The following is a 22910-nucleotide window of genomic DNA, read 5'->3' as shown; positions in this document are numbered from 1 at the left end:
TATATATATATAACAATCATGCCTCCAGTTAGAAAAAGGGCACAAATGCACATGACAAAGGCACAGTTTTGGGCAGAACTTTTTTTTTTTTTACCTTCAAGTGTCAGGGAGGATTTTCTGTTAGCAGYAGTGTCTATCAACACACATATAAAAATATTGAAATAAAAAATAGTGTTTGTCTTCAGAACTTTATTTTTTTTGGTCTATGGTTTTTGCACACCAGACTGATGTAGATTCCCTTTTTTTCCACCTTTGTTGCATTTTACCCAGTGTCTCTAAACTTTTAACATTTGGTTTGAAAATCTGAACTACCAACACCATTTAACTCATTTATGTTCTTGTGTCTTCTGTCCTCCTTTCCTCTTTGTTTCTTCTAGCGGTTATGAATTTGACTATGAATACTACAGAGATAATTTCTACACTCGGTAGGTTTCATTTCTATGTATTGTTTGCTTGTGCTTCCAGGAATATTAAGATAATAATAAAGATTACCTGACTGAGCCCATCCCTCTTTGCTTTGTTTACTATAAGGCATGTCTTTTTATGAAGTGTTTAATTTCATAAGAAAGAGTATTTCAGGTGAGGAATAGATAATTGAGCCACTCCTCTGAGGCTTTGAATCCAATAAATGACAGCAAACAACTATTARAGGAAATGTTGAGCTCAGACTTTCTTCAGTGTGCCACATTCTGCTGTTCCCTCATTACTCCCCTGTATCGACCCAAACAGCCAAAAACAAAATATAAAACTAAGTTAGACAATTAAATCAAGTTATGATATATATATTACCTGAAGAGATTGCTTACAAAACATTTGGAGTCTGTGAAAGATTAAAGTTTTCCAGCTTGAAAAACAATTAAAGCTGCTTCTCTTTTCTAAGTACTTAAGTTTGAAATAATTGAAAATTAATGAAAATGCAAATCTTTCGTTATTGCAAAAAAATTCAGTTTAATCCTCTCCTTTACATGTTTTCTTTATTTTTATGCTTAGGAAATATTAAAAGAAACACGTCATCCTGCAGATTTTACACTTTTATGCTCACTGTCTTTAAAGTACAAACTAGAAGCATTTCCTGCTGCACTAATTAGCCTTTTGGTCCTATAATACTATGCTAATTAATAGTGTCAACACAACAACAAACTGCTTATTTAAGCTGCTGAAAATATACATAAATTTGCACAGAACCGAACTAAGTTAAAATAACATAATTCTGGASATAGAAACTCATATGTGGCAGAAATCATTGTTCATCTTAATGAGGGCAAATATTAGCAGCTGCTTAACAATTTAGGATCATTGCTTGTTTTAAATGTATTGTCCACTGTCAACATTTAGAAGGCAGGTGACATTATTATGTCTTGTGTCTGTTTTTAGGTAAATATTGGTTGCAGCAGTGGTGGACACAGTTTACYGTAAAGTTAGGTTCACTAATCAACTAAACAAAAATTTTAGCTCCGCTAAATCCAATCTGCTAAAAAAATAAAAAATTAGAAGTTAACGTTAATTGCTAAGGTGTCTGTTACACATGTTTTCATCTCCTCCCAGTGGGACCAATGAGGTATATTGGTATTTATTTATTTATTTATTTAATTTGCCCTCTATCATGTCCATCTGGTGGACACTGTAGGGTGGAGGAACAAGTTCTGGCAGCAATGGCTATAGCTTGAGCTCTGTAATCTTTTCTCAGATAAACTGCAATGATGGCCAAAACAGGTGTTATTCCAAAAAAAACAGCACCCCTGGCATTAAAAGGAACATGCCCGTTGGCACGACAACTTGGCATGCTAACTATCAAGAACTGTTCTAAAACAGTGTTCAAATAAACAATTTAATATTGTAGGCTATATTTATGAAAGCAATTTTCTATMCCCAACTTCAAACAGTTCAAAGCTGTAACGTCTTAGAATAAGCTGTGAAATATTGACCTAAACGTATCTTTTCCAGGTGCAGGTCAGCCAATGATTATTCAAAATATTGACCAGTTTAATTAAATTCAGCGGCCTCGTCWTAGGGATTTCTCAATTTGTCGTCTGGTCAGATCAAGGATATGACTTAACGACGCTGATGAAGAAACACGTGATTTCTCTCTCATTTATCCGGCAGCAATCCGAGCTGTAGAGATATTTTCTATTTTCTAAATGTCAAGCGTGTTAAGAGCTGCGAAAGTCTTTGTAACCGAGAACAATCAAAGCTGACAGCCTCATTTAACATTTAGCACCCCTCTTCTTTTCATCCTCTTCATCTTTAGAGGATCGGTGAAAGGAAAACTTTTGTCCATATAATGATCTGGGAAAGTATACAAAAAGGTGGCTATTGGCAGATGTTATACTGTCTGAGAAGGAGAACTCAGAAGAAATCCACCTCAGATCTGTCTTTAAATACTGACAAAGGGAATAGTTAAAGTGAGATAAACTGTAAAACCTTTTCGTTTAAGGAAATGGACTTTCTCCCAGTGTTATGAGGACTTATCTAAAAAAAGTGTAAGATCTGTGATATTATAGGATTCTTCCTTTTTCCCAAGGCTTTTTGACTACCACGGCAGAGTGGCGCCCCCTCCCAGAGCTGTGATCCCTCTGAAACGCTCCAGGGTGCTTGCTCCTTCCTCTCGCCGTGGGAAGACTTCCTTCCCCATCAAAACATCCTCTTCCTCGTCTTCATCATCCTCCAGAGCTCCCACATCATCATCCTCCTCGGGCATCAAACGTATGTACAAGAAGATGTTTTTTACTTGTATTTGCACATTTTGCCTTTATGGTGCTAATGCTTTTATGTCCTTTTTAAAAAACAAAAAACATTAGTGGTCATATTTTATCTGTGCTACATGTGCCTCACTAGTACACATTTTAATACGTGAGCAGCTCGAAAACTAGCCACACTGAAGTTGTATGGTGAGAAATGAGTGTTGAAGCCATTTTGGTTCATATGCACAATCTGATGCRATAACACCAGATGCCRTGCTCAGAGTATGTGTTGGGAGTGACTCTCAGCTACTGACACATCAATTTGTTTTAGCTTCATGTCTGTAAAATTGACAGGGRTATAGCCCTTTTTGTGTTGTGTCAATTAGCTCTGGCAGTAATTTTGAATTGGATTGTTTCCACACACCTGGGAAAAAACAGGGAGCTTCAGCCAAAGGAGGAAGCTGGATCTTGGGACATGGGATGTCACCTCGCTGGTTAGGAAGGAGCCTGAGATTGTGCATTAGGGACTGGATTTAGTTAGGCTCATCTCAATGCATGGCATGGGTTCTGGAACCAATCCCCTTTGAGAGGGGCTGGACCTTATTCCACTCTGAAGTTGCCCTTGGTACAAGGCACCAGGCTTTAGCCCCCTGACTTGAAACGTTTGGMGTTTCCCCCAGTAGATGAGAGAGTAGACTTCCTTTGTCTTTGTGTGAGAGTTTGTTTCTACGACCTGAATGGCAGTTCAGAGAGCCCAGCCGCCCTTGGATTCCTTAGCCGGGGTGCTGGATGGTGCTTTATCTGGGGAATTGTGGTCACAAACTTTAAGAAGAAATCAGAAGAAGGTGATTACATGTTTACAGGTGACTAAAACGAGTTTTCTCTGCTGGGTAACTGGACTCTCCCTTAGAGATAGAGTGTGGAGACAGGAATAGGACTGCTACTCCACAGCCAGTTGAGGTTGTTTCRACATCTGGTAAAGACTTCCCCTAGAGGTCTTCCAGGCATGTCAACTGGGGAAAATRGGCTCAGAAAATTTGTTGGGAAATTCTCGGCTACTACCACACAATTTTAGGTCAACATGTTGTAGTTACTTTTCCGTTTTTCATCTTTGTCAAGATCAGTTAGCTTTGGTGGCCATCTTAAATCACATGGTCTATAAAGTAGGGGTGTACGATAGTTATCGGCCCGATAGTTATCAGCCCAATATCAGGGAATTATGACATCACACTTATCGGTCCAATATCTTAACAAACAGAACCCGATAATATATGTGCATGTTTGCCAGCGCGGCGATGAGAATGCGTGTTTATTTTTATCCTTTTCGATCAAGCCGCTTCCCATCCAGGACGACTCGCTTTTCCCCAAACTTCAATGTACTAAGTTAAATGAGGTACAATAATGGCGTTATATAATAAGAGCAATGCTTCATTGTTAAATACTTCCTTAGCCTTATATAAAACTGCAATTGGTTTTGCAATTTTAGTTTTAATGTTACTAATGTGAGATTTCCAATTTAGATTTTCATCAATAATAATGCCCAAAAATTTCACCTCAGTAACTCTGCTAATTTCAACACCATAAGTTTGAAATGAGACATCAACCATTTTTTTCTTTTACTAAATATCATGTAGTTTGTTTTATCCAAATTAAGTGATACTTTCTAAAGCTCAAACCAAGCATGTATCTTTACAAAATCTAATTGCAACAAAGCTAATATTTCTACTAAATTGTTACCCGAACAAAAAAAGGTAGTGCCATCTGCAAACAAGACACAATCAAATCATTGACATACAAAAGAGGGCCCTAACTCAGAACCCTGTGGGACACCACAAGTAATTGTCTCAAAAGTTGATCGTACATCATTCATTTGCATAAATTATTTCCTATTTTCTAAATAACTCGACGTTACCCATTTTAAAGCTGAGCCTCTCAGACCATATCTGTTCAATTTATCAAGAAGAATGCTGTGATCAATAGTGTCAAAAGCTTTCTTTAGGTCTACGTTAACAGTAACACAATATTGTTTTTGATCCACAGCATTAGTTATTTTTTTCTATCAAATCCAAAAGAGCCATAGTTGTTGAATAACGAGCTCTACAGCCATACTGGCCATTACTCAAAATATTGTGCTCATCAACAAAYTGGTCCAATCTATTTACAAACAGCTTCTCCAAAATTTAAGAAAACTGAGGTAACAATGATATTGGTCTATAATTAGAAAACAAAAATTTATCACCACTCTTGTGGAGAGGAATTACCTTAGCAGCCTTCATACGGTTGGGAAATATCCCAGTCAAAAATGATAAATTACATATGTAAGTACTGTAAATGGCTCAACAACATAAACCATTATTTCCTTCACAAAAGTCATATCCATGTCCGTCAAGTCCTTGGATTTTTTTGTTTGAAAAAATTGTAACCATATTCATTATTTCTTCCTTGTTAGTTTTATTAAGGAAAAGTCTATTTGCACAGTTTTCCAAGGTACTAGTCACAATTATTTACTTTGGATATTTTTGCTGCTAGACTGGGACTGACATTCACAAAATAATTATTAAATCTGTTTACAATTTCACTCTGTTCATAAATGTCCTCATCATAAAACAAAATGTTGTGAGACACTTGATTTTGCCTTATTATTATTAATTTCTGACAGTTTTGTTACAATGTGTACAATACAGCGGTCCATGATATATTATGGTAACAGACATACATGAAGACACAAAGACACAAGCAATAACATTTTTATCCGCATTTGCCATGCAGTGGCAGACGAATCAGAAACAGATCTATAATCTGGCCTCTGTGGGCTTCACCCATTCAACAAAAAGCTGTTACTCTTTCCCAGCATCCATCTGGATCTCATTTGGTTCTCTGATTAACCAGAGATGCATTGAAACATCCTAAGTGTAATTAATGTAAGATTGGGAGCATCCCTGTGGTCAGCTGTGTTTAGCTAAACATTAGTCTCCATCTGTAGTCTATGTAATTGGTTACAGCATTTGTTTCATTGATGGCTGTCTAGGCTCAGTGTTATCAGTGAAAGCAGCTTGGTTCAGTCTGTCAAAAGAACCCAGTTGCAGCTGGTATTACAGCAAGAGGGGGGGAAAAAAGAAAAGCCCATCTCACGTCCTCGTTTTGGAAAGAGTCAATAAATTTTCCTCTGTGTCGAAGCGGAGCTTCTGTATGTTGGYGAGACTAATTTGCCCCTGCCGAGACCATGAAAGATCACTGCTTGTATTGACTTTGGCTGAGATAGATTGGACCGCAAAATAAGGTTAGGTTGTCCAAACAACAGGGTGAGCACATGGAAGCACTGAGGCTGCACGAGTAATAATTCACTGCAAAGAAAAATAAATAAATAAATAAAGTAAACAGCTGTTTAAAGCAAGATTTATGAGAATTTGTTTGTTTCCGAATCTGCATTTTAACACTTRGCGTTCAAGTTCAAAACAACAAAAACAAGGAAATGTATATCACCCATGTCCTTGCATGTCCAAGTTTGAAAGTAAAGTCCTCCTATGTTAAAAAGATAAATGTTTTATATTTCTTGGTCATATCTTGACAATACTAATCTTGCATAATCTATTAGTGCTAAGATTATGAGCTGAGGATGACTCTCAGCTACTTCCACACCAAACATCAGCTTTATAATTGTAAAACTGATGAAACTGTGGTCCCTTTGTGTTTGKTAAGCTTGGTTAGCTAACTAGTAACTATCATGAATTTGGTTGACTCTAAAAGATACATTCTATAATTATTTATTCAACGTTTAGTTAAAATATGTCAAGTGCAGTGGTTCTCAATTATTTTCCGTCATGCCCTCTGAACTGAAATACTATTGAGAACCAGATAATATTGAATTATTTATCTGTACAAACCGCTGTGTACAAACATTCTGGCACCAGCTTTCAGGATATAATCACCTGATAATGGTAGGGGAAACTGCATTATGTATAAGAACAAATCTTATTATAGTTCACCTTTTTAATTTATTTGTTTGGCTGCATTGAATCATGAATTTAAATTTTGAAATTGGTTTAAAATCTATTTTTGTGATCAATAAAGAATTTTTTTTTACTTCAAGGTATGTATGGTATCTTGATTTATGTGGTGCTCCTTCTTCAAGACCAATGAATTTAAAAATAAATAAATAAATAAATAAATAAATAAATAAATAAATAACTCATTGGCGCTCCCCCAGGGGCCACACCCCACTATTTGAGAAGCACTGGACAAGTGGTGCATGAGATATTTTGCTGACAAACATCCTGTTGCTGTTAATCATCCTKGCTACAAGACAGATTAAAACCAATTAGTTAATAACTATTGATGCATTTCAGCTTTGATTAGTTGATTTTATACCAGGATCTGATTCTTTACATCATCTTGACATGGACTGAATTCTGATTTCGAAATTTGTTAAATAAATTGCAATTGTAATAAATTGTATGTGAAACAAAAAACTGTTATGAGTTTAAAAAGTCAGGAAATTCCAATGAAGCAGATTATTTTTTTCTAGGATGCATATCAGCTATTAAAAGACCCTAACTGGTTGACCTCTGATCTTCGAGGCACAGGTTTAAGCCAGCCAATGTTTCTGCTTGTGTGGCTCAACTGATTAATGGCAAAACATGAAGTTGACTGCTTATCTGTAGAGCAAAACTGCATTTGTGGAATGTAATAATGTTGTACCTTTATTTAAAAAATAAATTAAACTTATTTCTAAGTGCTGTGTTCACTTACCTATTTGGTAAAAAGCAAAAACMGTTTACGCCATTATATTTAGTATTTGATTAAGGCCAAAATGAAAACATATTTCACATAATGTGTGGCATTAGGTTAAGCTGTGACTTGATATCAATCCTCTGAACAATTTTATAGCCGATTACAAAGACTCTTTGTTAAAACTGACATTCAAAGTGTGACATTAATTACGCAGAAAAGATCAACTCAGTTGAAGCACATAGATAAAACGAGGGCATTGCCTTTTTTGCCTGATTGGGAAAAAAAAGGATCGTTTTCTCGACATGATTAAAGCCGATGCCCCTGCTGTGCACACGGTCGGCTTCTGTCTTCAGGTTTAAATCAATATCTTTTTCTAAGATAAACGTAAGATTTTACTTATATACCACTGTCTCATAAAAGATTAACTGGCTTTTATTTGAAAGCAGATGGCTCAGTCAAGGCATAACGTCTAATAATGTTGCAGTTTGAGATTTATGTTTTCCAAATTAAAGTTCCATTCATCTTTATACCAAATTATTTCATTATGTCTTCTGCTCCAAGCAAGACACCTAATGATGTTCTTAACACAAAACAGGTTGTGTGTGTAAAATTGAGGCATCAAAATAAAAAAGCAGGCCTCAAGTGTAAGGCTTTGTAGCTCAAAGTAATGAAGAAAAAGCATGGTGAGAGTTTTGCTGGAAAGCCACCATAAATAATCTAAAAACCCAGTTTTCAAACACTTGTGTTTCACTGAATATCTAGAAATGTGAGATCCGATTTTGCAAGTTATTTTCAGATCTATTTTCTATCTTTAAACACAGTTATTGTAGTTATTTAAAAGGGATATTATGCAAAATCTACTTTTTTAGCCCTTAAATACATTTTGTTGTGTACTTCGAGTGAAGAAAATTGGAATTTAGTCTCTTCTAGTGCTGCGTAGACATCTTTATATTCTGTTTGGGTCATGTTTTTCAATCCATTTAATTACTAGTTACTATCATATATTTTGAATAATAATGTAAAAAAATCCATTGTTCTGCAGGTTCATTGTCTTTGTTCCCCTCTGGCTCCAACATGTAAAGCTGGATGGGTAAACCTTCTGTTGCTCACATCTTTTTATCAATTTGTAAATAAAACGGTTCTGCGATGCTAGATAATCATCTCAAACTACGAAAATCGCTGAACAAACTGGAGTGGACAACGATCTATATCAATGGGAGTGAGACCTGGAGGGGGTGGGGTGTGAAGTGCCTCATTTACGTTTAAAGAGACAGCACCAAAATGAGTGTCTCTCAGATGCACTTCAGAATAAGTGTGAAAGAGGGGCTTGTGGAGTTACAGCAATGAGGAATTCAGACCAAAGCATTGCAGTTCCACTTCATATAGACCCCAACTGAATGACTTAAATGTGAAAAAGAAGGATTTAGGAGCATGATATCCCTTTTAAAAACAACGAACAGTTTACGCTTTTGCCTCAGAGATCCTTTTTGTTTTATCACATCAGCATCACTATTAAGCCTAAGCAAAGTATCCAGGAACAACTGAATGGATTTCAATGGAACTCTCAATAATAAAAGTTCAGCTTTTCTCACTCTTCACCTTCAAACCAAACTATCTATGGATGTGGTGTTGATGAATCGCTGCTGGAAAAAGGGCGTGTGTGTTTCCGCCCAGCAGCTCGTGTGTCTGAAAGCACAAAGGGGAAAGAGGCCTAGAGGTCCCGATAAATTAAAAACTGTTCTGCACTTTCTTATCACCAAAGGACGACCAGTAAGCTGCCCAGAGCGGGCTCAGATAATGCCGGACACGAGAAGAGCAAGTGTGTGTGTGTGTGTGGATGCGTGTTTTCAAGGATACCGGTTTCTACAAATGAAAGCAGGTGATACAGAGGAGATAAAAGCACATCAATGTGTTCCCCCCAATTGAGATATGATTGTATATTCACTGTCTTCCACATTTTGCCTTCAGAAGATTTGATGTCGATAGTAGCTCTGCAAAACAACACAAGAACACCTCCAGGGGTTTCCTATCACATATTACCTTTGGATTCCAATCAGTTTTTGTTTCTGTTGCCTGTAGACACATTAATCATCCTGCTCCTTAATACAAAAAAAAAAAGGTCCTGCATTGATGAATATCATACAGAGTGCACAGGATCCTGCTGGGGCAGCTGTTGTTTTGTTTTTCAACATGAAGACTGCTGAAAGATTAAAATGTCCTTTAGGGGAGTCTAGCTTACTCCAAGGTAATATGTCAAAGATTGTTCTCTCTCTGTGGTTATGTTTAATTCATGGATTTAGATCATGCAAAGTAGCGCACAGAGTTCGGAGGCGCTCTGTATTGTGATGCGTGGCGTGTGGGTGTAAATATACATCAAAGAATGCAACTTAAAGGGGCCACACGCAGGCAAGATACCAAACAAGTGCGGTTTTGATTTTTGTCTCTTATCTCTGATCTCCAGCTGAAGCTTTACAGGAAACTCGTGGGTTTGTTTACCCAGCGCTCATCCGTCCCAACGCCAGCTCAGATAGGATCTGATAGGTGTCAAAGAGAATTTTCTGTTTACTCCTCAACTTTTGGCATCCATATTTCCACTCTCCTTTCGGAAAAGAGAAAAAGGCATTTCATCTGCCAAGGGTTAAGGAATGAGATTAACTTGTTCTTTATTGGGCTAAAATTCTTTAATCTGCTCAGTTCCGAGCTGCAGAGGAGCACAACCTCATTTCATCTGTCAGCAGACTGAATTAACGGTGGCAGTCCTCTGATAAATGCTTTTTATTTTCAGCTTTTATTTTTACKCTTATGACATATCAAGGTTAAGTCTCAAAGTTTGACATGATACAGTTACGCTTCATTACCCAAATCTCAGATACGTATCRTCTAGAGGCCGCTTAGGAGCCAAAACGAAGCAAGGAGTAGGGAGCAAATTATTCATAAGGCTGTAAACAGACACAGAGGGAGGGATGACTGAACAGTGATAAACATGCAAGTCTGACTGAGTGTGTAAAAAGTTACACGGATTTTAAACACTTTTTCTTATATTCTTACAGTTTTACATTCTCAGCTATTAACCTTTCAGCTAATAACCAGAAACTGTAGTTTAAATGTACTTAAAATTACAAACAGAAAGATTTTATTTATGAATCATAAATAGCAATAAGAAAAATAAAGCAATCCACAAAAAAGAAAACAATCCATCCTTTAATATCCCGTTTACTCTAATTCATCTCAGTAAATTCTGCTTTTTAGTTCAATCCATTAGAGCCAGATTCAGATTAAAAGGCGTTTCATACATTCCTGTTTAATTTACCAAATTTATTCATGTATAATACGATCTCGAGTATAATACGATCATCAATTTTGGAGCTTAAAAACCATAAAAAACCTAATCATCAATAACCTGTGTATAATACTACCCCCCACCCACACACACACACACACACTTTAAGGATGATTTTTAGGGTTAAATTTCTAGTATTATACATAAATAAATACAGTAATTGTAATCCACTTCAACATGACTGCATTCAGTACTATTATATCTTTTAGATGCAGTATGAAGGAGCTTAGTTATTAATGAGGTCAATGAAATAAAGAAGTTTACTTTGAATTTTAAGTAAAGTATAATAAATAATGAAACCTATATTTCTTGTCTGGTTGTTTTAAAGGCATAAATGGAGGTCAAAGTCAAATTTAATCTTATCTGGAACAAAAGCAGCCATCGCATCTTTGCGCTCCACCATTTTTAACTCTCAGTTTTAAAAAGGATTATCATAGTTCATCATTTTAAAGGAAAGTGTATGAACATTTAATATATTGCCTTTTTGTAGATGGGTCTTTGAATGATTTTATTTTTGGAGAAATGTGTATATTTAAGTTCTTACTATACGACCAATATTTTTATATTTTTATTAGGAATTTTTCAAATCTTCACATCCATGTTTTAGAGCTAACTTTTACCAAATTAAACTGTGACCTTGTTACATTAATAACCTCAAAACACTTTGCTGCGATGTTTGATTAAACCTCCATGTTTTATACCGTGTACCCGTTTCATATTTTAAAGCACAGTTTGTTCCGATTTTTGGCAGAGCTTTGGAAAAAGTTGAGCAGCTCTGCACAGCGTGGTGGGCGTAAGCTGTACACTAATCTTTAAATTGAAAAACAGCAGGTCCACAGTTTTAGTGGGATTACTTTTCCGCACGTCAGACTGAGGCGTTCTTCCCTGAGGAAGATGTGACTCAGAGTGGGAAAGGCATTAATAGATTAAATCAGCTTGTGCCTTATTAATAAAATGAGTACAGAAAAATAAACTGCAACAAACCAGTAGAGACGAACTAAAACAATGAATTATTTGTGTTTTTGTCTCTTTTTTTTTTTTACAGTGAAGACAGATCAGCTCCAGACCATCAAACGAGAGCTCACTCAGATCAAAATGAAGATCGACTCCTTATTGGGGCGCCTGGAGAAGATTGAGAAGCAGCAGAGAGCTGAATCTGGTGAGAAACAGAAAGGCGCACAGAGGCCATAAGTCTCTGTGACACCATTAGAGATAAAAGCATCCGAGCTCTCCGTCAGCCCAGCAGACAGGCTGTCAGCACCAAACTGACTCGGTTTATGTGACAACTTTATAGACGCGCAACACCGAAGGAGGAACCTCAGAGTGCCAAACGCTGTGAAGGTCATTTAGGCAGAGCGCTGAAAATTACGCGGCGCACGATTCTCCATCAAGGATGCTGCATTTTAACAGATGAAAATTTTCACTTCAAATGGAAACACAGCCAGTGACAAAGGGGCAACGCAGCTGTCTAAGTTGTATGAAGTGGAAGGTGAAGAACACAAAGGCGGGACATACGGAGGCAGAATTTTAAGAATATAAAAGACTGATTTGGCATGAAACTAAAGCACCACCAAGACCAGGGTGAATCAAGGGCAGAAGCAAGGAGAGTGGCCAGAGTGACGAGCTCAGAGATAGTAAATAAACAGAGAGGAAATGGCCAAGTTATAAAAATGTGTAGCTGACAAAGCAAAGGTTCAAGCAATAAAGACATTCWCATCAGATATTCAACAGGGATATACCATATTTATTCAAGTATAATACRTAAAATTAAATCCATAAAATCATCCATAAAGTTGGGGGGGGTGGGGTAGTACTATACTCGGATAAATACTTTTTACTTATGTATTTTAACTGAAATATCGGCTTCATTCACAAAATGCCTGAGTCTGGAAATGAGACCACGTCGTAAAAAGCAGTTGAAACGAGCTTACCTCTGATAATCCTCCGTGCTTCAGAGCGAGATAGTAACAGATCCAGGCAGGCGACATGATGTGAAAAAAGGGGAAAAAAGCAGTCCTGCACCTTAGTAATGATAACGAACTAATGACATTAGCGTGTGACCGAGCCGCTCCTGGAACAACAACAAACACATGTTCGTCTGTAATGGCTGCCATCTACTGGTGTTCTGAAAAAGTTTGTATCCCTGAAAAAACATTTCCCCACCAGAGGGGGCGCTCGCGAGTAGGAAGTAATCTGCTTTTCCCCCACAAGATGCTCCAAATCTTATGTGAAGTCGCTGACTTTTGTGTTGGCGCATCCTAGTGGACTATGTGTAAAATGCCAGAATTCATATGATGTTGCTACAGCTGAAATATATTTGTTGTCAAAATACCTTTTAGTGCATATGTTGTTAAAATGAAATGAACAGTCCAATGATCATTTTACTGATATACAGTATATAAAGACTGCATAGGCTAAAAAATCTTGAAGTCTGTAGGAAATCGGAGGTACCGTATTTATTTATGTATAATATGATCTCATGTATAATACACCCCCCTTTTAGCTTAAAAAGCATAAAAAATTAAATCCTCAAACTATCTCCAATTTCAAACAGACTTCAAAATTTTTCAGCCTTTGCAGTCTTTATACATATCAGTAAAAATGATCATTGGACTGTTCATTTTATTTTAACAACATATGTACTAAAAGGTATTTTGACAATAAATACATCAGCAGTAGCAGCATCATATGAATTCTGGCATTTTACACATAGTCCACCAGGAGGCGCCAACATAAAAGTCAGAGATTTCACATGAGATTTGGGCCAGCTTCAAGGGGAAAAGCAGATTACTTCCTACTCGCGAGCGCCCCCTCTAGTGGGGAAACTTTTTTCTGGGATACAAACCTTTTCAGAACACCGGCAGATGACCGCCATTACAGATGAAGGTGTTTGTTGTTGTACCAGGAGCGGCCCAGTCACACGCTAATGTCTTTAGTTCGTTATCATTACTAAGGTGCAGGACTGCTTTTTCCCCTTTTTTCACATCATGTCACCTGCCTGGATCTGTTACTATCTCGCTCTGAATCACGACGAAGTGTCACAGGTAAGCTTGTTCAGCTGCTTTTTACGACGTGGTCTCATTTCCGGACTCCGGCGTTTTGTGAATGAAGCCGATATTTCGGCTAAAATACAAAAGTAAAAATATTTATCCGATTATAATACTACCCCCCAACTTTATGGATGATTTATTGATTAAATTTTACGTATTATACTTGAATAAATACGGAAGTTTGAGGATTAAATTTTTTATGCTTTTTAAGCTCAAAAAGGGGGAGTCGTATTATACATGAGATCATATTATACACGAATAAATACGGTAATATAATATTAAACATATAGGCAGTGATTACCAAAATAGGACAGGAACTGAAGCGAACATTAACATAGGAACATAACAAATCCAACTGCAAGAGAGCAAGCACTAAATCAGACAATCCTAACATGAGAAGACAGAATAGAATAAAGAAACAAAGACATCAAACTCTGTGGACCGTGTCACAATTATTGGATCTGAAAATGAGGTAATCAATGCAGAGGCTGCAGTCACAGATGAAACCAAAATCAATATTTTTCTTTCTTTATTAGCGAAAACAGCTTTCCAGTTCTGATTTTGTCATTTAAAGATTAAAAAAAATGTAAAATGAAACTAAAGCAACTGCTTTGCAACAGTTGTCATCTCCCAGCTGTGCCAAAACCAGTTTAATTTGGTGGAAACAACAAGAAGATGCTAAGAGTGAAAGCCAAAATTTAGTGCTATTTTAACTTTTTTTCCTTTCAGTTTTATAAAAAAAAAATTCTGTGAATTTGTGAGCCAAAGAAACTTCAACCTCTTTGCCTTTTCTCTGTTTCAGAGGCTCAAAGGAAATATGAGGACAACTGTGACTCTCTGCATGAGGAGTCTGTGTCAGAAACGGCAGAAAACTCCGGCGAGGAGGCCGGCGAGGGGGCGCTGGAGTTGGAGGCAGGGGAGATGACCGACGGAGGCGAGGATGACTACGATGAAGAGGGCAGTCACCATCTGGTAAGAAGGTTGACAGGGCCGTCAAGGAGGGGAGAGGGAGCAAAGTGCTTTGAGAGATCTCAAGAAGGCCCAGTGTTCGCTGTCTGAAAGCTAATTTTCCAGAATTATTCATGGCCGCAGATCTGACAGATCGGGGCTTCACATGAGTAAATGAGAGCGCCTGGGCTGACAGTTTCACCCAGTCCACAGTTGCTGAAACAGTGGGAGAAAAGCCCACACACACAAACGTACAGGCTGTAATTAAAGCAGTGGGCTTGAGACACAGAGAATAACTAAGTGTAACGCTGACATGAACTGCATTAACCATACAGTGGTGGATGAACAGTAGAAGACTCCAGAAGAGGCTTTCTTCCACAAGGTCAGTGAAGATGTAAAGAAACTCTCATCAAGAYGAGTTTGACTTAGTTTTCATTTTATTCAGAAAGTATCAAATGCTTTAAAGGGATCTCCAACTACTCGCACATTGGCCTTGATATGTTATTTCTCTATTCTACTAAAAGTTGTTGTTTGTGACACATGAAAACCTTGAACTATTTTTTTTCACTCAAGCATGTCACCATTTTGTTAATGATTTTTGATGATGATGATAATGAGACTAAAACACAGAGTCAAGACTAAAAAGCTGTGTGAAAATAAAGTTACATTTTGTATTAGTTTCTATGTTCTGCACAGTATAGTTGAAACAATCGAACGTGATAACCGTGATTATCTCCAGAGATAAAATTATTAGCTCGGGAGCTAATACTATTAAGTTTAGGTACATTTGAGCTATAAATCTTCTCAATATTAACCATTTTTTTCATAACAGATAAAATAAAAACTGTTAAATCTCAAAGTAACAAATAAAGAAAAACCATTGAGCCGTCTTTTCAGCTCGAAATCGAAACCTAAGCAGCTTTCATCAGTCTTTCGTCTAATGTGATTGTCCTCTCAAAGCTTGTATTGATTGTATTCAGTGAGCCATTTGATCTCAGTGGGCTTTGGCTTTGGCGCTCATTTATCACACCAGTGATTTGAACTGGAAAAAAAAACTGGACCTCAGCTACAAAAACAGATTCCCCGTCTGTTGAAGGTTCTTCTGACCAAAACAAACATGATTTTTCTCTCTCCATTCATTGTGTGCTTTGAAGGTTGAAAGCTGAATGCCAGTGTTGCTTTCAAGCTACAGTTTAATTGTAGTCTTTTTATCACTGGCTGCTGTTGTAACGTGAAATTATATTTTAGTTTAATAACAGTAATTTGCATGCAGGAGCTTTTAAAACACCCTCACTGTTTCATTTTATACAGCAGTCAAAACATATTATCCATTTTGTTTAAAAAAAACTTCTAAAGCCATGTGTTTTCCCCACTATTTTACATTTTACAGATCACAGTTTTAAAAAATCAACATCAAAAGCACTTATCCTCGATTTAATCTGTGTAGCTATGTTTTCAGATGACATTTTTTTAAATCACACTMCATTTATTAGCCATAAACCATGAAGCACGACCTTGATGAAAGCTTTACATCCTCACTTACCTTTCAGCGACACATAGGAGGAGATTTACTTGCACACAGAAGGTCATGTTGATCACATTTTAATCACAAAGACTCCTCTGTAGCCAGACATGGTGGCCCTTGTTGAGCGTATATCATCAATGACCTTTTAACAAAAACTTACATTACAACCTGTGAGCTCAGTTATTTCCTCTGTGTCCACTTTTTCAGATAGAGAACCACGTATCGGATATTGACAACTGAGATAAGGTAAGAATTTTGGATTTCAACTTCCAAGTGTCCATTTCAGCAGCTTACAACACTGCTCCTCCACTGTGTCCTCATTAAACAGTCGTGCATCTGACTCCTATTAAAGCCTGCAGCCACTGAGCTGAGTCTTTAGTGTCTCTAAACAGCCGTTAATCATCTCGGAAGTCATAAGCTTCCTGACATTTGGAAGACCAGCTTCACTGAAGGGCAGCTAATACCAAGTTCAACACAGGCAGCAATAATGGCATTCCAATGGGCCAGAACTGCCCGTAAACAATATTCATTTAATTGAATTGTGTGGAAGGAGCATCTGAATGGTGAAGCCTAAGGTAAAGAGTTTCCAGTCTTTTTTCCGCTGAGGGTGTAACGATGCAGCACTGACACCGTCTGGCTTGGCAGTGGCTAGTTCTTCATAACTGTAGTGTTTATTGATACCATAGTGAAGMAATTTATATTTATTAGAGGTTAGTACTGATGTTAAAAGCACAACACTATATTTTTAGGTTTTCCTTTTTATAATGTTGACAATGTTTAATCTATTTTTTGATTGATATAGATTAGTTACATGTCCGAATTATAAGAACACATAATCAACCGTTATGAGAACAGTAGGTGAGAATTTTGTCTGAATGCCTGTGATTCAGCCGTAGGTCAGTAGGGGGCGAACGCAGGCATTGAAGACCATGCATAAATGGATGTACTTCCTGGTTTTTGGGACTTGTGGTTTCCTTGTCAGCCCGGTGGCAATAAAACCTCACGTGGTTCCAGAATTCTGGTGTGGTTTTCATTCCTTCTACAAATCATTTTATTTAACAATGGTGTTTTTAATATTGACTTCAGTCTTTTGCACACGTATTTTCTTACAATAGAATAAGCTAATCCTGAAAAATAAAATAAATTGTAACTATTAGTTTAATGTGTTTAGCAGAGGCTGTTGTACGTGTTGATCAATTAGGGTTTTAGTTACTGGCCAATAAATCAGTTTATGTTTCATTCTTTGTTTTTTGTCTGTTTCAAAACAAAATCGCAAAAAGATAAAAAAATAACTTGTTGTTTTTCTGTTTTTAAAACCTGAATGTAAAATTGTAAAACCGAACTAAATAAAAATCTAGTGTAAGGTTTTTGCTTCAGTTATCTATATCCAAAATAAAATATATGGTTGTTTTTAATATGTAGGAAATGATGGAAGTCAAACACAAAGAGCTTATAGTGGCTAGAAGACTGGAATGGGACCCATTCTTGAAGATATTGCCAGTGGCTGCACTCGAACCTTAGTCTGCATGATTCGAAATCTTGAAGCAATTTTGTTCACCGTAAGTTCATCGGCTCTCAAAGAGATGCATCAACTCTCAACTCTAAATATCTGCTAAGATTATCTTTAGAGTCATCATGATAATCTGGACGTCCTTAAGATTGGTTCAAATAATGTGCTAACAAAATATGAAGCTTATCTTTGCTTCATTAAAATTAAAAATAAGAAGGCTTTTTATTTTTTGCAATTGTCCTTTTTTAATTTAGTTTTAAAACTAAAGAAAAAAATCAGGTTATTTGTTTTTCTTATTTTATTTTGCAATAGAAAAAAAACTACACAGATTCCAATTCCATTTATCTGTTAGTTTTTTGGGTTCATAACATTAGCATTTTGGCTTTATCTTTGGACTATGAACTTTTGGAGCTGTTTTCTCYATCTTGATTTATTTATTAAGAGTTCACTATAAATGCCACTTAGAGATGAACCTTTACATTATATTTTCTCTGTAAAAGTAACATTTTTATGTAACAAATGTAATATATTAGGCTTTAAGAGATCAAGATTTAGATCTTACCTTTTTTTCTGATAAATACAACATTGTTCTTCTTGCCAATTTCAATTGGTACAGTATTTGCTGGTGTTGAACTGAAAATGTATCACTGCCTAGAAAGAGAAGCTAATTGACAAAAAATGTCTCCAAAAACACTGTGCTGTCCATAGATGTGCCTGCATTTTATTTTCCTTCAAATGCTAATTAATAGGTTGATTAATCAACCAGTTCCACTTAAATCTGATTACTAAGTTTGATTTATTGTGCTTGTAACAAATRCTTATTAAAAAGTACAAAGATTACTTGAGAGTGGGTATCCCGCTTTATTTTTTATGGATTTTTTTCATTAATTAAACCCTTGAGTTTGTTCAGATTCCAATCTCCAACCAACTTTGCTCAGGGCACTATTTGCCCTTTCTTTCTCTGAAGAAGTGAAAAAAAAGAAAATTCAAGTTCATCCAGTTTGGATGCAATCTTCATACAACTCCACAAATTMTCTAAAGCGTTTAAGGCGTACTCAGCTATGCAAGGACATTCACCCTCTTCTCGTCAGGCACTGCATTGTCAGCTTTGTCTGTGTAGTTGAGATCACTGCCATGTTGAAAGCAGCAAACTGTCCTCCCATGTTTCTGGCATCATGCCGCAAGTTTGCCTTGAAATTTGTTTTCCCCAGTTTTCTTTTCCATCTATGACAAATTTGTGTTTGTTCCCAAGACGAGGGGGGGAATCAGAAAACAGATTGTCACTAAAGCCGTGTTTTATTGTGCATATGGAGCTCAGTTCTGAGGTTTGATTTGAAAATACTTTAATCATGTTGATGTTAAAATTGATATTGTTGTGGAAGTTTTGTGCCTTAAGATTTTTTTTCATATATACAGTATTTCCATATACATAAAATCACTTTTATCTAAGAAATTCAAAAAGAGGCCACAGGGAATATACAGTAAATGGTTCATATAAATGTTATTGTGAAGAGTGTTATTGTATTCATAGTTTCTGATAATTTTCTATTGTTGTGACTACAGTATGTATTATATGGTTTGATTACATTAAAYATTCTTGTGACATCACCTGAGGCATTATAAACCAGGGTATTAGGAAGATCGTAACCAAAATRGTTTCCAAACATTCCTGTTTTGGTGTGTCAGTGCATGTTTTTCTGATGGCCAAATATCTCATGAAGAACTGGACGACACTTAATGAAACTCCATGATGAGCATCTACAGCTGATTAACTTTTGGAGTCAACCCAATTCAACATGGCTGCCATAGTTCATTGAGCTTGGAAAATGCAAAACTGAGTCCAAACTCAGTTAATTGTGCAGATAYTGAGCTAAGSTTTGGTGTGGWAGTAGCTGAGACTGATCCCCATTTTATACTAGATTTTACGTCTTTTTCAGCCACTTGGTGACCTCTTAGGAAACCCATAAAATACTTTATTTTCACTTCCCAAAACTGTAAACACGTTGCATACGTTTTAAATCCTTTTTGACATTGAGAATGGATGAATGTTTTGTTTCCAGGCTTACCAAGAAGAGAAAATCCCAGTTAGAGCACTGATATGTCATGTCCAGAAGGATTAGAGAAACAAATCCACCAAAAAAAAAAGTTGTTCCATGTTTCCAAGTCCCAAGCTTTTTAAAATCTACTTCATCCTCATCAGACTGACAGCAGTTGAGACGGTGTTTGTGACGAAGGAGTGGTCATAGACTGTGCTTTCTCGTTGTATTTCTGCAGAGTGAGGAATCCAACTCTCCTGGCTGTAGGTATTAGAATTCATCATCACCTTCAGGAGGCAGAAAAGGGATCTGCGAGGGATCAAGACCCTACCCATTCAGGACAGTGAGTTGTGTTAAAGAGATGCCGAGTCATGTTTCGACGCCCAGCTCTGCAGCACAAACCAAATGTGACGTGCTGTTTTACAGAAAATTTGTTCTTAATGTGTTGCCCTGAGTTTACTTCGAGAGCAGCTTATGTAACATAGCAAGAAGCCGACAGTCTATACATCTCCTGAAAACAGACAAAACAGAATGGAAAGATTTACGAAGAAACAGAAACATGTTGTCGATRAATTTTTGATGCTTTTTTAAAAACGTGCTTGCGCTGTAATTTTACAATTTTTTTTGTTGTTGTTGTTGCTTTTGCTTAAATATCAAACAGATGAACGAGTTAGGGTAAGAACAATCTGTGACCGCGCTGTGGTCTCCAGAAAATAAACGGAGCGTCGTTGCTGTCTGCTTTTGGATTAAATAAAGCCAAAAGCTATGAGCATAACTTTATGTGGCTTCATCCATTTATCACACAAATGCCCTGTGGGGCTGTTCCACCATGTATTCCGAACTCCCGCCAAGTTTGTAAAGCAGAGCGAGGGCTCCCTGTTGTTGAGAGCCAAGTCTGGCACAGAAAACTCCTGCCAGGGAGCAGCACCCCGACGTCTCCTCCCTGCACAGCCTGCGCATCCCAACTTGGCCTGCTGCTGTTCTGGAGCCAGCACCTTCCTCCTACAACACCTCATTATTTTTCCTTTTGTTTTTGTTTTGTTTTGTTTTACATCCAAATCTGATTCTATCTCATGTWAGCGAGGGAGCAAAAGCAAGATCTTTGAAAACTGCACAATAAGTTATAACTTAAAGGGGAAGGATTAAATAAAAACAAATCATGAAATGTGTGATTCATATCACTTGTTTTCAATACATCGTAAGTAGACGTAAATTATGGTACATCGTCGTCCTCCTCTCATTACTGCTTTTACCCCCTCTCTGTTGTGGAACTGTTTTTTTTTCCTGGTTGGATTTCCTGTTTGCCGGTGAAATTGGTGCCATGTGGAGGTGCAGTTAACCTGATTACAAATAAATTGCTGCAAATTTAATTACGCCAGTAACGACTTAATGTCAGCATGTTCTCCTGTCAATTATTTAAATTGCCTGTGTCCCGCTTGTGCTTTCTTTTTTATTTTATTTTTCTTTATTGCACTTCTGATGTAACCACAGTAAAGGTATTTCAAAAATATGAAATTGTGGAAAGGTCTCCSAGCTTGTTGCTTGGTAGTCTTAATTTGGCTGAAGAACTTGAAAACTCCATTTAAAAAAATGTTTACATTTTATTGGACTTTTTTTTATTTTATGCTAGGTTACTGTTTTAGCTCCAAATGAGTAACMCTGTGACCAGCTCTCTGATTTGGCATTTAATTACCCACCACTTATGAAATCAGCCATTTGTGGTTCTGGAACATGTTCCCCTCTTTTACAAAGGAGGTGTTCTAGGTATGCATGTACAGTGGTTTGCAAAAGTATTCATACCCCTTGAACTTTTCCATATTTTGTCACATTACAACCACAAACATAAATATATTTCACTGGAATTTAATGTGAAAGACCAACACAAAGTGGTATACAATTGTGAAGTGGAAGCAAAATTTTACATGAATCAAAACATTTTTTACAAATAAAAAACTGATAAGTGCGATGTGCAAAATTATTCAGCCCCCCTGAGTCAATACTTTGTGGAGCCACCTTTTGCTGCAATTACAGCTGCAAGTCTTTTAGGGTATGTCTCCACCAGCTTTGCACATCTAGTGACTGCAATTCTTGCCCATTCCTCCTTGCAAAACAGCTCAAGCTCAGTCAGATTGGATGGAGAGCGTTTGTGAACAGCAGTTTTGAGATCTTGCCACAAATTCTCAATTGGGTTTAGGTCTGGACTTTGACTGGGCCATTCTAACACATGAATATTCTTTTCTTTAAACCACTCCATTGTAGCTTTGGCTTTATGTTTAGGGTCGTTGTCCTGCTGGAAGGTGAACCTCCGCCCCAGTCTCAAATCTTTTGCTGACTCCAACAGGTTTTCTTCCAAGATTGCCCTGTATTTGGCTCCATCCATCTTCCCATCAACTTTGACCAACTTCCCGGTCCCTGCTGAAGAGAAGCACCCCCAGAGCATGATGCTGCCACCACCATATTTGACAGTGGGGATGGTGTTTTCAGAGTGATGTGCAGTGTTCTTTCTCCGCCACACATAGCGTTTTGCATTGTGGCCAAAAAGTTCAATTTTGGTCTCGTCTGACCAAAGCACCTTCTTCCACATGTTTGCTGTGTCCTCAACATGGCTTCTGGCAAACTGCAAACGGGACTTCTTATGGTTTTCTTTTAACAATGGCTTTCTCCTTGCCACTCTTCCATAAAGACCACATTTGTGTAGTGCACGACTAATTGTTGTCCTGTGGACAGTTTCCCCCACCTGAGCTGTGGCTCTCTGCATTTCATCCAGAGTCACCATGGGCCTCTTGGCTGCCTCTCTGATCAGTGATCTCCTTGTTCGGCCTGTAAGTTTAGGTGGAYGGCCTTGTCTTGGCAGGTTTACTGTGGTGCCATACTCTTTCCATTTCCGGATGATGGATTGAACAGTGCTCCGTGAGATGTTCAAAGCTTGGGAAATCTTTTTATAACCTAAGCCTGCTTTAAACTTCTCCAAAACCATATTCCTAACCTGTCTGGTGTGTTCTTTGGACTTCATGATGCTGTTTGCTCCCCAATATTCTCTTAACCAACATCTGAGGCCGTCACGGAACAGCTGTATTTGTACTGAGATT

The 22910-nt window shown here is 37.3% G+C and overlaps 1 protein-coding gene across 1 annotated transcript; it reads left to right on the top strand.

The window, feature by feature from the left end:
* Positions 1-377: 377 nt before the first annotated feature.
* On the top strand, positions 378-21211 carry ralyl (RALY RNA binding protein like; the record flags this gene model as incomplete). The annotated part of the gene is given in 6 exon segments (XM_014005426.1): positions 378-425; positions 2522-2703; positions 11798-11911; positions 14605-14774; positions 16483-16521; positions 20060-21211. Coding segments are annotated over 5 exon segments (547 nt in total), but the record flags the coding sequence as incomplete, so codon positions are not given.
* Between the last annotated feature and the right edge of the window lie 1699 nt (positions 21212-22910).

This window comes from Austrofundulus limnaeus, unplaced genomic scaffold (genome assembly GCF_001266775.1).
Source record: "Austrofundulus limnaeus strain Quisiro unplaced genomic scaffold, Austrofundulus_limnaeus-1.0 Scaffold30, whole genome shotgun sequence".
Lineage (NCBI taxonomy): Eukaryota > Metazoa > Chordata > Actinopteri > Cyprinodontiformes > Rivulidae > Austrofundulus > Austrofundulus limnaeus.
The sequence above is the reverse complement of the archived record's forward strand: the minus strand, read 5'-3'. Positions and strand labels throughout refer to the sequence as shown.